At 50.1% G+C, this 15,607-nt stretch overlaps 1 protein-coding gene across 3 annotated transcripts in view; it reads left to right on the forward strand.

Annotated features, from left to right (window-relative positions):
• The window catches only part of tox2 (TOX high mobility group box family member 2), a 117,602-nt gene that overhangs the window by 80,215 nt on the left and 21,780 nt on the right, over window positions 1–15,607 (forward strand). For all 3 annotated transcript variants that reach the window (XM_033042138.1, XM_033042136.1, XM_033042137.1), the window contains exon 3: window positions 8,409–8,654. In XM_033042138.1, coding sequence (XP_032898029.1) covers window positions 8,409–8,654 — 246 coding nt within the window. The remainder of the gene's footprint in view (window positions 1–8,408; window positions 8,655–15,607) is intronic.

Below are 15,607 nucleotides of genomic sequence, written 5' to 3' on the forward strand. Positions count from 1 at the left end.
AATGGCGTTGGACCATTGCTGGTAATATCTTAGCAATGATATCACCAACAATGCTAGCGAGAGGGTGGTGAATCTGTGGGATTCATTGCCACAGACAGTTGTGGAGGCAAAGTCAATGATATTTTTAAGGCAAAGATTGATAGATTCTTGATTATTAGGGGTTATGGGGAGATAGGAGAATGGGGTTGAATGGGAAACCTGATCAGCCATGATTGAATGGCGGTGGATGATGGGCCGAATGGCCTAATTCTGCTCCTATCACTTATGCCATGAGCCCAGCAACTGGAAGCTCTGACCAGCAGCACCGTTGGAACAGAATGGGGCTTGTTCTCCACAACGCCTGACATCGGTGACCACCTCTGTCTCGTCAATATGGTCATACTGGCATTATCATGAGTGTATGGGGAATGCAGCAGGGCAGCAGTGTTGAGAATGAATGTGGAGGATGTGTTGTCTCCTCTCCTCGCTGATTGAAGTCAAGTGTCCCATTGTGGGAGAGGTCTTGGTCCAGGGGCATGCTAGAGACTGCAGATCTGGAGCAAAGAACAAACCTCTGCAGCAACTTTGTGGGTCAGGCAGCGTCTGTGGAGGGGATGGCCATGTGATGTTTCAGGCCAGGACCATCCTTCTGACAGGGAGCAGAGGTGGGGGGGAGGGGAAGCAGCGTCTGGCAAGTGATAGGTGGACCCAGTCAGGAGGGTTTGATTAACAGAAGGGTGGGGTGGGGGAGAGGAGGGTGGAGAGAGTGATCAGGGCTGGAGGTGATGAATGAGAAGACAAAAGGGTGAGAATGGTGAAATAAGAATGGAAGGTGGAGAATGAAATGTTAAACATGACGGCTCTTCACCTGTTAAATGCCAGTGTGGAGCACGTATAAACCAGGCGGCATGAATGAACCAGACAATAGACAATCGGTGCAGGAGTAGGCCATTCGGCCCTTCCAGCCAGCCAACAAGAGGGGATGCATGGCTCTCCCTGAAACAGCAATATTGCATGTTTCCCAAGCACGTGTCTTTGCCTGGACTCTACCTCTGCCCCTTCCATCATGTCCTGTCCATTTACTCTGCTCATCCGGCTCATCTGTAATGTGCTGCCTCCAATTCTGCTGCTGGATTGGTTTCACCACTGGTTAACCAATTTGATTGGAGTGCGTGCGTGCACTCTATGTATTTCTCGGTACCCTGGCACTGGTTCTGGAGCAGGCTGCCAGTGGGAGCTGGCACAGTGCCAGTGCAGGGTGTGTGTGAAAGGAACAGGGGATTAGAGTCGAGTGGCCGGGCGCACACAGCTCTGTGAGTCCGTGCAGGTCAAGTCCAATGCCTTCAGCCATCCACGCTGCTGACCTTCTGCTCAGAAAAGATTACATCTGAAATTGAACAGTTTAGAATTTACGAATCGTATTTTCTTAAATGGCAAGTGAGCAGGAAGAAATGAATATATCTGGGAATGAAAGTGAGAAACACGACAAGGCATGGACAAGAAGGCACAATGAAAATGACATGCTCTCTGCAGCGATACGGAGCAATTCTCATCCGTGTGGGATGAATCTAAAAAACTTCATTAAAAGACAGGAAGGAGCAGCTGAGAATTTGTTGCAGGTATTTGGCTCGTGCAATATCACGAGTCAGATTGATGTCCACAAAATCACTCCTCTGTATTCATCTGCCTTTCTTGAAAGACGTGGGGAATTGCTTGAAAGCATCGGCACGCTGACATCTATGCACAGAAAGCATCCAATTTCCATACTGTAGATGGTGCTCACTATTAAAACATGCACTGCATTACGGCAGCCATCTCTGCAAGCAGACTGCAATATCCCACCAAAGACAGTTCTAACCAGAGTTTCACAAATTGTGCCCTGGCTCTGCATGGTATTCAGAATGTGGTGGTGTTTCCATGCAGGAGCCCCCCCCCCCCCCCCCCCCATCCCTCCCCACCCCCCTCCCCCCCCTCACCCCCGTTCACTCGCCTCCCATTAATTCCCCCCCTTCACTCCCTGCCAATCCATCCCCACCCTCCCATTCCCTCCGATGTCCACACACAACCTGTGGAATGACTATGGCAACAAAAGAGCCAAGTCTGCCCATATCACCGGCATTTTGCCGACTCCAGCTGCAACTGGCCTCACTGTTGCCGACTTCCTCGCTGTGAACCCGCTGGTACCCGGAATGCAGCATCAACCAGAGGGGAGGCGGTCGGCACAGAGTGGAGGCTGGAAGCAAACAGAGTTCATCAGAGGAGCCACAGAGTGCTGGAGTAACTCAGCGGCTCAGGCAGCATCCCTGGAGAACATGGAGAGGTGACGTTTCGGGTCGGGACCCTTCTTCAAACTGATAGTAGGGGGGGGGGGAGAGAAAGCTGGAAGAAAGGGGGCAGGACAAAAGCAGGAAGGTAATAGGTGGATACAGATGAGCGTGAGGGGGTTTGATTGGCAGATGGTTGGACAAAGGCCAGAGATGAACAGACAGAAGGTGTGAATTGTGAAGTTAGAGGAAGGAATGTCGGTAGAGGGGAGATTTTGTTCAGTATTATACACCTGTTCTGCTTCAAACTAAATGCATTCCAACTTTACACAATTCTGTTCACTGTTGCCAGTGCTGTAATGAGAACTAAACTATCAAATTCTCTTTCATATTTCCTCTGAATTATTGTGGAGTATAGAAGTCCCAAAAGCAATTGAAGGTGTTACAAGAGATATTTCATGGATATTATTTCGGAGTGCTGCACTGGTTACTTAGTTGAATGTTAAGCTAGATTTCCTTTTTAAAATCCATCCATGTTAGGTTTTATAAATAGATAAATCATGATCTCAAATATCGTTTCAGTTTAGTTTAGTTTAGTGACACAGCACGGAAGCAGGCCCTTCAGCCCATCGAGTCCATGCTGACCAGCAATCCCTGCACATTAACACTATCCTACACACACTAGGGACAATTTTACATGTATACCAAGCAAACCTACCCACAAACCTGTACGTCTTTGGAGTGTGGATGGAAACTGAAGATCTTGGGGAAAACCCACGTAGCCACGGGGAGAACGTGCAAACTCCGTACAGACAACACCAGTAGTCAGGATTGAACCTGGGTCTCTGGCGCTGTTAGGCAGCAAATCTACCACTGTGCCACCGTGCCATTTTCTTGAGATCTAATATATTACAAACTAGATAAAAAGCACCGGGCCTCAGGTGTAGTAAATGTTCGGACCACATTACCATTTGGTATCGGTGTCACAAGCACTGTGTAGACGACACTCCAATAAGGGTGGTACAGCGGTAGAGTTGCTGCCTTACAGCACCAGAGACCCGGGTTCAATCCTGACTACGGGTGCTGACTGTATGGAGTTTGTACCTTCTCCCCGTGACCTCGTGGGTTTTCTCCAGGTGCTCCAGTCTCCTCCCACACTCCAATGACGTACAGGTTTGAAGGTTAATTTGGCTTCGCTAAAACAAAAGCATAAGTTGTCCCTGGTCTGGTATGGAGTGCTAGTGCAAGGGGCTCGCTGGGCGGTGTGGACTCGGTGGGCTGAAGGGCCTGTTTCCACACTGTATCTAAACTAGTCTCAACTAAACTAAACGAGAGGAAGAGGCAGTAAACAATGTATTTTGTCAGCAGAGTAGCAAATAATTTGTACATTACAGGGTGCCAGCAATTATAGATTTCATAAAATAAAAACTGAAAATGCTGGAAACACTTAGCAGGTCAGGCAGCATCTGTGAAGAGAGAAGCAGAGTGAACGTTTCAGGTCAGAGACACTTCATCAGAGCATCTGTTGACAATGTAGAACATAGAACAGTACAGCACAGCATAGTACTGCTGAACACAATGCCGGCCTGCCTGCACATAACCCATATCCCTCCATTCCCTGCATATCCACGTGCCTATCCAAAAGATCCTTAAATGCCATCATTGTATCTGCCTTCACCACCACCACCCCTGGCAGTGTGTTTCACCACTCGCCCCTGGCAGTGTGTTTCACCCCCACCCCTGGCAGTGTGTTCCATCATCACCACCCCTGGCAGTGTGTTTCATCACTCACCCCTGGCAGTGTGTTTCACCACTCGCCACCCCTGGCAGTGTGTTCCACCATCACCACCCCTGGCAGTGTGTTCCATCACTCACCCCTGGCAGTGTGTTCCATCACCACCACCCCTGGCAGTGTGTTTCACCACTCGCCCCTGGCAGTGTGTTCCACCACCACCCCTGGCAGTGTGTTCCATCACCACCACCCCTGGCAGTGTGTTCCATCACTCACCCCTGGCAGTGTGTTCCATCACCACCACCCCTGGCAGTGTGTTTCACCCCCACCCCTGGCAGTGTGTTCCATCATCACCACCCCTGGCAGTGTGTTTCACCGCTCGCCACCCTCTGCATAATAAAACGTGCCCCACACATCTCCTTTAAACTTTGTCCCTCTCACCTTAAAGCTTCCCCCAAGTATTTGATATTTCTATCCTAGGAGAAAGGTTGTGACTGTCTACCCTATCTACACCTCTCATCATTTATAAACTTCTATCAGGTCTCCCCAAAACCTCCAGCGTCCCAGACTGTCCGATCTCTCCCTGAGTTAATACCCTCCTCTGCACCCTCTCCATAGCCTCCCCATGCTTCCTGTAACTGGGCGACCTGAACTGCGTACAACATTGAGCTGCAGGCATAGTGGGACATACACCTGGTAATATCTGGGGAATATGTTTTAATGTAAAAACTTTAATATGGCACGTGTCAAGGCAACACAATATGCAGAGCCTCTTCAGACAGATGCAAACAGTGGATCAGCCACACTCATTAATCTGGGCTGTGGCAATACAGCAGGCAGGCTGAACTCTAACCACTTAACTAACTTGGCTGTCCCCCCATTTCTGGTCTCCAGTTCTGGTGGGGAGGGAACTTTGTAGGGTAATGGCCCCGTTTGGCCCACACGTAATGGCCCACACTGACTTTTACTTTCTCACTGTTGTGACTTGTCTGGCCAGAGATTCATTCGTGGGTATCCCTGTCCACAAGAAGTAACAAAGGCCAGTGCTGATGGTTGTTTTATAACTGAGCTGATGGCAGTAGTGGCAGCAATTGTTCCACACTTCACACTAGTGTTCCAGTGTGATGGACCTGTGCAGTCGTGCACGCACACACACACACACACACACACACACACACACACACACACACACACACACACACACACACACACACACACACACACACACCACACACACACACACACACACACACACACACACACACACACACACACACACACACACACACACACACACACACACACACACACACACACACACCCCCCCCCCACACACACACCCCCCCCCCCCACACACACACACACACACACACACACACACACACACACACACACACACACACACACACACACACACACACACCCCACACACACACACACACACACACACACACCACACACACACACACACACACACACACACACACACACACACACCACACACACACCCCACACACACACACACACCCACACACACGCATACCACACACACACACACACACACACCCACACACACACACACACACACACACACACACACACACACACACACACACACACACACACACACACACACACACACACACACACACACACCACAACACACAAATACTCAAACACACCTATACATACACACTCATCTATATACTTACACACATGCACATATATGTACATGCACTTATACACACACATATACATACACACACATATACATACACACATATATACATTCACACACATTTAGTCACACATACATATTCACACACATAAATTCACATGCACGCACATACATACACACATATACATTCACACACATACATTCGCACACACACACATACTGTCTATACATACACACACATATACATACACACATACACACACACATATATCACATATATACATACACACATATATACATACACACACGCACATATACATACACACACGCCCCACACCCGCACATATATATACATACGCATATACACACACACCTGCACACGCACACACATATAATTACACACTGACACATACACACGCACATACACACATGCACTCTGACTTGCTCCAGCGCTTCAGCCCATGACACACTAGGAAGTGAGCAAGCATGTACAGTAGCCACCACTCCATTTAGTGGCTCTTTGATCCATGTACAAGAGCCACAGTCGCCTGCCCCAACTCAGAGAGTTTTGAAGGATTGTCAGGTTTATCCTCCGGCATTTGACCTCAGTCTGCTCAATGCAGAGAAATAGAGACATGAGGAACTGCAGATGCTGAAATCTTGAGCAAAGTACAGAGTACTGGAGGAACTCAGCAGGTCAGGCAGCGTCAGTGGAGGGAATGAACAGACAGTGTTTCGGGTCGGGGTTGAGGAAGGAATGGACAGAAACATCGTCCTTCCACAGATGCTGCCTGTCCCACTAGGGGCATTAACATTCCATGCAGTAACACAGAGTGCTGGAGGAACCTAGCGGGTATGTTAAGGGGACATGACTTGAGAATTAAGGGACAGAAGTTTAGGGGTAACATGAGGGGGAACTTCTTTACTCAGAGAGTGGTGGCTGTGTGGAATGAGCTTCCAGTGAAGGTGGTGGAGGCAGGTTCGTTTTTATCATTTAAAAATAAATTGGATAGTTATATGGACGGGAAAGGAATGGAGGGTTATGGTCTGAGCGCAGGTATATGGGACTAGGGGAGAATACGTGTTCAGCATGGACTAGAAGGGTCGAGATGGCCTGTTTCCGTGCTGTAATTGTTATATGGTTATATGGTATGTGTGTCAGGTAGGTTTACTGCAGGACTTTCCAACAGTGCTGGTCTGGTGTCCTCCTCCCTACATCTCACGGGGCAGGCCGGGAGTAGCAACTCATTCTGATAACAAGCTTAAGGGCAGAGGGCTTCGACAAGATGGAATCTACAGCGAGCGAGAATTGCTGCGGCCTTTCTGAGGAAAAACTATCTAAAGAACCTCAGCCCACAAACGTCAGGCAGTTACACTGCCCTGGGGGCAGGATGTGGCTTCAGTTTCAGTAAACCACACCATGGGTTATCCCGTTTACACCACAGTGTTCTCAGCAAGTTATTCCCACCTGAGTTACGGAGAAAATGAACAGTAACTCAGCCACAGTGGGTCATCACCAATTCCCTTGCATGTTCTCAGGAGCAAGGCCCCTCTGTGACCACGTCTCGGAGTGCTAACACTGGGATGTCACACAGAGTGCCCATTCTGAGCTGAGGAGACATCTCCTGCCCTCAACTCAACTGTATTCATGTATAGTCTTTCAGCTGACTCTTTAGCACACAATAAAAGTACACAAAATGCTGGAGTAACTCAGCAGGTCAGGCAGCATCACTGGAGAGCTTGGATAGGTGATGCTTCTGGTCAGAACCCTTGTGAAGTCACCTATCCATGTTCATCCAGATGCTGCCTGACCCATTGAGTTACTCCAGCACTTTGTGTCTTTTCCTGTATACCAGTATCTGCAGGTCTTTGTTTTTGCAAGGAACTTGTACACACTTCCAAACATGGCAGGGTGGTCTCGGGCCACAGATTCTACCTTGCAGGACCGTGAAGATGTTTCATTGCTGTCATTTCTAGTCACCACTGATGGCGCATTGTCAATGTGATGTTCACTCAGGCAGTTTCCACCATAAATGTGGACAGAGGAATATACCAGGAGAACGCACAAGAGGAGAGAGTACTTACACACAACTGCAGATGCTGCAATCTTGAGCAAGAAACACAAAGTGCTGGAGTAACTCAGTGGGTCAAGCAACCATGGATTGGCAACATTCTGGGTCGAGACCCATTTTCATACTGATTGTTGTGGGGGAGAGAATGCTGGAGAGAGGTGGGGGTGCTGTCTGTACGGAGTTTGTACGTTTGTACGTTCTCCCCGTGACCGCGTGGGTTTTCTCCGGGTGCTCTGATTTCCTCCCACACTCCAAAGACGTGCAAGTGTGTCCGAGAGAAAAAGACAAAGTCTCCCTCAGCGTGGTTTCCCCCAGCCCACGTGGAGCCATGAAGCACAAAGGCAGCGAACATAGCCACTGCTCAGCTGCCAGGCACGGCTCCATCCTGACCTTGATGGTGGGGGATTGTGGAGAGATGGAGGGGGGATTGTGGAAATGGGGGGGTTGAAGAGATGAGGGATTATGGGGAGGGGGCCCCTGGGTTGAAATCACTCCTTTACCAGAAAGTAAACGTTTGTGCAGTTTTCCGTTGTGAAAATCCCAGCCGTGAGGGAATTAAGATTCTAAGTGACTTTCTAGGATCTCTTTAAAACAATGAACTGTTCTCCTTTGAAGGCAATAAATGGTGCTCTGTAATGAAGTATTTTGTACATGGTTCCATGCTTTCTCTCCCTCCTCCACAGACTTTCCACAGCCAGGTTTTGGGAGATGAAGACTACGAGATCCCTCCCATCACCCCCCCCAATCTGGGCGAGCCCTCCTTCCTCCACCTGATGGATCCACACGGAGGCTACCACTCACTGTGCCACGCGGGCCCTGCCAACGGCCTCATCCCGCAGTACCACTACCAGGGCATGGACCTTCCTGCCATCATGGTGTCCAACATGCTGAGCCAGGATGGCCACCTGCTCTCAGGACAGCTACCAATGGTCAGTGTCTCCCCTTGGACCACGGTGGGCAGGGGCCTTTCTGTGAAGGTCTTTGTGCTGGGCTCAGGACTCAGGATTGAGGTTGAGGGCTGGGCTACAGTGAGCTTGAGGTTTCTGAGGTGTCAGAGGTGAGGGTGAAGGGCATTTGGGAAACTCTGGCTGGGAAGATGCAGAGAAGATTTATGATGTTGCCAGGACTCAGGGGCCTAGATTATAGGGAGAGGTTGAGTAGGCTAGGACTTTATTTCATGGAGCGCAGGAAAATGAGGGGTAATCTTATAGCGGTATATAAGATCATGAGAAGAACAGATAGTGAATGCACAGAATCGTTTAGCAGGGAAATCAAGAACCAGGGGACAAACAAGCTGCCGGAGGAGGTCGTTGAGGCTGGGACTATCCCAAAGTTTAAAGAACAGTTAGACAGGTACATGGGCAGGACATGTTTGGAGGGATATTGACCAAACGCGGGCAGGTGGGACTAGTGTAGCTGGGGCACGTTGGTCGGCAGGGGCGAGTGTGGGCGAGACTGTCTCTGTGCTGTGTGGCTCCATGTCTCTACAATAGTCCAGCTGATGTGTGATGTGTAGGGAGGAACTGCTGATGCTGGTTTACACCAAAGATAGACACAAAATGCTGGAGTAACTCAGCAGGACAGGCAGCATGGGTGACGTTTTGGGTTGAGACCCTTCTTCAGTGCTGGTGTGACAGCACTCTCTGCCTCTTCAGACCGCCTGCCCGACCCCACACTATCTCCCCCCTCTCTGGCCCTCGGCACCCTCACTGCTTCTATGCCCTCTGTCCACCGCTACTTTCAAGGCCGCAGAGTCTTTAGATTTTACAGATACAGTGCAGAAACAGGCCCTTCAGCCCACCAAGCCCGTGCTGACCAGCGATCACGAGCACTGTCCTACACACTAGGGATCATTTACAATTAACCTACAAACCTGTACGTCTTTGGAGTGTGGGAGAAAACTGGAGCACCCGGAGAAAACTCACCCAGTCACAGGGAAAACGTACAAACTCCGTACAGACAGCACCCGTAGTCAGGATGGAAGTCGGGTCTCTACCACTTTGAATTCATTTAAATTCACGTAGTTGTCCCATGTTAGAATTCCATTAAACTCAATAAAATCTGACAAAACCCTTCATATGATTTGTCCCAACCCCAACCCCAACCCCAACCCCAACCCCAACCCCAACCCCAACCCCAACCCCAACCCCAACCCCAACCCCAACCCCAACCCCAACCTTCCTACTGAATCTCTCGCTCGTCCAAAGCCTGGTATCCAGTGGCCCACTATTCTCCCACAGCTTGTATCCCCATGACTCCACCCTGCTGTGTGACTGAGGTCACCAACATACAATACAATACAATAATACTTTATCAGCCAAGTATGTTTAGCGATGTACGAGGAATTTTATTTGCCAAGTCAGTATCATACAAATAAAAAGTCACGGAACAGACAAAACACATTGTAACATAAACATCCACCACAGCGACTCCTCCACATTCCTCACTGTGATGGAAGGTGAAAAATAGTTCAATCTCTTCCCTTCTTTGTTCTCCTGCGGTCGGGGGCCTCGAGCTTTCCGTTGACGGGACGATGTTGGCTCCCGTAGCCAGCGGCGTTTGGCCCTCCGCATCTGGGCGATCAAGCTTCTGCATTGGGGGGATGTCAGCTGCCCGTGCCGAGCAATCGGACCCCGGGTCGGGGCTGGTCGAGTCTCTGCATCGTTGGAGCTCCCGATATCTATGGTCCCTGACTGAGACTGTGAGCTCTCGATGGTAAAATCCGCAGGCCGTGGTTGGAGCATCGATCCCAAGCAAAGGATCGGCTCCAATATTGTCCACACCTCGCGGTGGGGCTCAAAGTCATTCTCGAGCAAGGCCTCCAGCTCCGTCCGGGATGTTAGTCTGCAGAGCGACCGGAGATACGATCCGGAAAATAATCGCATCTCCGGCAAGGTAAGAGATTGAAAAAAAAGTTGCCCCCGACCCTCTCCCTCTCCCCCACAAAAAACGTAGAACATTTACACAAACTTTTTAAACACACTAAAAATAACAAAAAAATATGAAAAAACAGACAGACTGGTGAGGCTGCCAATCGTGCGGCGCCCCCTGGTGGTATTGTATAACGCCCCGCTCCCTGTTCCCTCAGCCCTGCCTCTGGGCTTCAGATTACCTGCCAACACCCACTCTCTCTGTGAATGATACACTTCCCACTTTAGTCAGAGGAGCAAATCTGTTTTTTACGTTTTGCCCAACCGTACGTTAGCATGAAGCCTCCTGCAAGCCAACACTACATCACACAGGAGATTGAATGAGAGGCGGTGGGAGGGGGCAGACTCACACTGGCATTCCATCACCTTTAACGGTTTCATTCAGCAAGAAGGTGCCTGTCCTGTCCCGGCCCAGTCCACAGGGTAATGTACCTATTCTCATTCACAGCCTTCTTCATTGTAAATCAGGCGGCTCGGCTATAAATCACCTGCTCTACAGAGCAAGCAGCATCAGACCATGAATATTGACAATTCAGTGGGAATATACTCCATTTTCTCCCTGCTTTGCAACCTTTAAAAGCCCAGGACAGCAGTAGTGCATCGTCTTAGTCAATACCCTTCCCCTAGTTTAATTTAATTTAGGGTAGAGCTACACCATGAAAACAGACCCTTTGGCCCATCGAGTCCATGCCGACCATCCATCATCCGTTCACACTAGCTCTGTGTTATCCCACTTTCTCATCCAATCCTTACACACGAGGGGCAATTAACCTACAAACCCGCACGTCTTTGGGATGTGGGAGGAAACCGGAGCATCCGGAAGAAACCCATGGGGTCACAGCAGCTTCATTTAGTTTAGAGATACAGCGTGGAATCAGGCCCTTCAGCCCATCGAGTTCACGCTGACCAGTGATGAGTCTGTACCCTAGTTCTAACCTTTACACTAGGGACAATATTATCAAAGCCAATTAACCTACAAACCTGCACGACTTTGGGATGTGGGAGGAAGCCAGAGTACCCAGAGAAAACCCACGCGGTCACGGAGAGAACGTGCAAACTCCATACGGACAGTACCTGTAGTCAGGATTGATCCCGGGTCTCTGGCGCTGTGAGGCAGCAATTCTATCTGTGCCACCCTGCCCCTTCTTCCTACGTACATTTCATACAAAGTACGGCAGGAACTTGCTTTCATGAAGCACCACAAGCAAGGTTAGTTATGATGGTGAGCTGAGGGAGTGAAAGCTGGTCATCGTGGTCACTGCAGAGAGGAGAGGTGAGGAGGTTTGGGCTGGGTCAGAAAGGGTGGTAAAGGTAAAGAGGACAAAGCAGGAGAATGAGAATGATTGCTGGTGGAGCAGACTTGATGGGCCGAATGGCCTCATTCTGCTCCTATGTCTGATGGCACAGAGTCCGACTGACCCCCACAGCTATCTAGGCTACACTTCTTCCCACCCTGCTTCCTACCCCCTACTCCCTATTCTTACATCTATGCCACACCTGTGACCAAGATGAGGTGTTCCATACCAGTACATCCAAAATGTCCTCATTCTGTAGGGAACGGGGGTTCTTCCAATCGTAGATGAGGCCCTTACAAGAATCTCCCCGGTACCCCACAGCTCCGGCCTTGCTCCCCCTCCCCTAAGTCACAACAGGGACAGACTCCCCCCTTGTCCTCACCTTTCACCCCATCAGCCGTCGCACACAGCATTGTCACCACTTCCAACGGTATCCCACCACTAGCCACATCTTCCCATCTCCACCCCATTCTGCTTTCCGCAGAGACCGTTCCCTCCACAACTCCCTGGTTAACTCATCCCTTCCCACTCAAAGGGAGAGTCTAGGTCCAGAGGTCATAGCCCCAGAATTAAAGGACGTTCTTTTTGGAAGGAGATGAGTAGAAATGTATTTAGTCAGAGGGTTGTGAATCTGTGGATTTCTTTGCTACAGAAGGCTGGATATTTTTAAGGCAGAGATGGATAGATTCTTGATTAGTACAGGTGTCAATGGTTATGGGGAGAAGGTAGGAGAATGGGGTTAGGTGGGAGAGATAGATCAGCCATGATTGAATGGCGGAATAGACTTGATGGACCGAATGACCTATCATGGTGGCGCAGCGGTAGAGTTGCTGCCTTACAGCAATTGCAGTGCTGGAGTCCCGGGTTCGATCACCACTACGGGTGATGTCTGTACGGAGTTTGTACGTTCTCCCCGTGACCTGTGTGGGTTTTCTCTGAGATCCTCGGTTTCCTCCAACACTCCAAAGACGTACAGGTTTGTAGGTTAATTGGTTTGGTGTAAATGTAAAAATTGTCCCTAATGGATGTAGGCTAGTGTTAATGTGCGGGGATCGCTGGTCGGCGTGGACCCGGTGGGCCGAAGGGCTTGTTAAACCGCTGTATCTCCAAACAAACAAACAAATTAAACTACTCTTATCACTTATGATCTTATGACCTCCCCAGGCAATTTCCCCTGAAACTGCAGGAGATGCAACACGTGTCCCTATACCTCCCCCCTCGACTCCACCAGTCCTTTCAGGTTGGGCAAAGGTTCCCTTGCTCCTCCTCCAACCTCATCGGCTGTATGCATCGTTCCAGGTGTGGACTCCTGTACATCGGCCCGACCAAGCGCAGGCTCGGCGATCGTTTCACTGAACACCTCCGCTCAGTCCGCATTAAACTACCTGATCTCCCAGTTGCTCAGCACTTTAACCCCCCATCCCATTCCCACACTGACCTTTCTGCCCTGGGCCTCCTCCATTGTCAGAGTGAGGCCCAGCACAAATTGGAGGAACGCTTGGTTAGTTTACACCACAGCGGTATGAACATTGATCTCTCTAACTTCAAGTAACCCTTGCTTTCCCTCTCTCTCCATCCCCTCCCCCTCCCCAGTTCTCCCACCAGTCTCACTGTCCTCGTTTACATTTTAACTGTCTGCTTTTTTTTCACCTTCTCCGAGCTAACAATGATCTATTTTACATGTTCCTTGAGCTTCATCCCCTTTGTCTCGTTTTCACACCTAACCCTTCCTTATCTCCGTATCTCCCTCTCCCCTGACTCAGTCTGAAGAAGGGTCTTGACCCGAAATGGCCCCCATTCCCTCTGTCCAGTGATGCTGCCTGTCCTGCTGAGTTACTCCAGCATTTTGTGTCCAGCTTTCATTAAACCAGCATCTGCAGTTCCTTCCTACAAACCTCTCTCATTGGGGATGACACCACTGCACCAACACTGCCATCCAATGGTCGGTGCCCAGTACTGCAGCAAGTTTGTCAATGTGTAGGAATACTTATTGCCACATGTGACTAGGCAGAGATACTTGGCTTGCATACCCAATGTATACAAATACAGCGCTGACAGTCACAAAGCACGCGGGCTCCCCCTTTTTGTTCTCCCCCCTCCCCAACAATCCCCCCATGCCGGGTTCCCATTGTCCTTTGACCTCTCCCACCCCCCCCCACATTGTCCATTGTTCTTCCCCTCCCCCCTCACGTTGGTCCTCCACACTCTCATTGACCGTCGACCGCGGGTCGACCCGCGAGGCACCGCTGCCGCCACGAGGCTTCACCTCCACACCGAGGCCTCACCGCTGTCGACGCCCCTCTTCACGCCTCCATGGTGCTGGCCCAGGCCACAGCCAAGGCCTGTCAGGAAGCCTCCTGGCCGCACGCCACGTCGGGAAGGAACCAAAGTGCTGGAGTAAGTCAGTGGGTCAGGCAGCATCTCTGGAGAAAAGGAATAGGTGATGTTTCGGGTCTGGAAATGGGTTCCAATCCAGAAAATCACCTATTCATTTTCTTCAAAGATGCTGCCTGACCCACTGACTTACTCCAGCACTTTGTGTCTATCTTCAGCAAGCTTATCTATTCTTAGTATTCAGAGATACAGCGTGGAAACAGGTCCTTCGGCCCATTGAGTCCAAGACGACCATTCACACTAGTTCTATGTTATCCCACTTTCCTCACCCACTCCCTACACACGTGGGGCAATTTATAGAGGGCCCATCAACCTACAAACCTGCACGCCTTTGGGACGCGGGAGGAAATCGGAGCTCACGGAGAAAACTCACGTGGTCATAGGGAGAACGTGCAAACTCCACACAGACAGCACCCGAGGTCAGGATCAAACCCGGGTCTCTGGCGCTGTGAGACAGCAGCTCTACCGCTGACTGGATAGCACAACAAAAGCTTTTCACTGCACGTTGATACACTCGGCAATGAACTAAACTAGACTAAATGTATGCATACCTTGAGGAGACCACGACACAATGTATTGTGTGTAGAGTCAAGGCTCTTGCAGCAGAGGAGGTGGCAGATTGCTGTACAATCTCCCTCCTTGCACACCACTCTTTGACAATCACCTCTGCTTCGCTTTGAGTGAAGTTGTATCAGAGGTGGGTCAATATATAAACAACTGGGATCCCAGTGCCGAGCCTTGCGGAACCCCACTAGACACTGCCTCACTAGCCCCACAGAATGCCTGCCATTCTGAAAGGGACACATTAATTCCGACTCTTTGCTTCCTGTCTGCCAACCAGTTCTCTATCCATGTCAATACCCAACCCCCAATACCATGTGCTCTAATTTTGCACACTAATCTTTAGTGTGGGACCTTGTCAAAGGCTTTCTGACCACATCCACTGGCTCTCCCTTATCCATTCTACTTGTTACATCCTCAAATAATTCCAGAAAATAAGTGAGTTCGGTATTCCAAAAACCGCAAGGAATCATGGGATTTGTAAAATGTCAATTGTGATAAACACCTCCGGCAACCATGCCGCCGCATGCACACAACCCGCGCCCCATCCGCAGCCAGGATCGAACCCGGGCCTCCTGTGCCATTAGTGCCGCCAAACCGCCACTGGACCGTCCCCGTACCCCCCGAGCGTCCCATCCCCGTCCGAGGGCGGCCGAAGATGCCCAGGGCGACTCTAGACCGACGGGACACCAATCCGCCGCA

The sequence above is a fragment of the Amblyraja radiata genome, chromosome 23 (genome assembly GCF_010909765.2).
Source record: "Amblyraja radiata isolate CabotCenter1 chromosome 23, sAmbRad1.1.pri, whole genome shotgun sequence".
NCBI classification, from domain to species: domain Eukaryota; kingdom Metazoa; phylum Chordata; class Chondrichthyes; order Rajiformes; family Rajidae; genus Amblyraja; species Amblyraja radiata.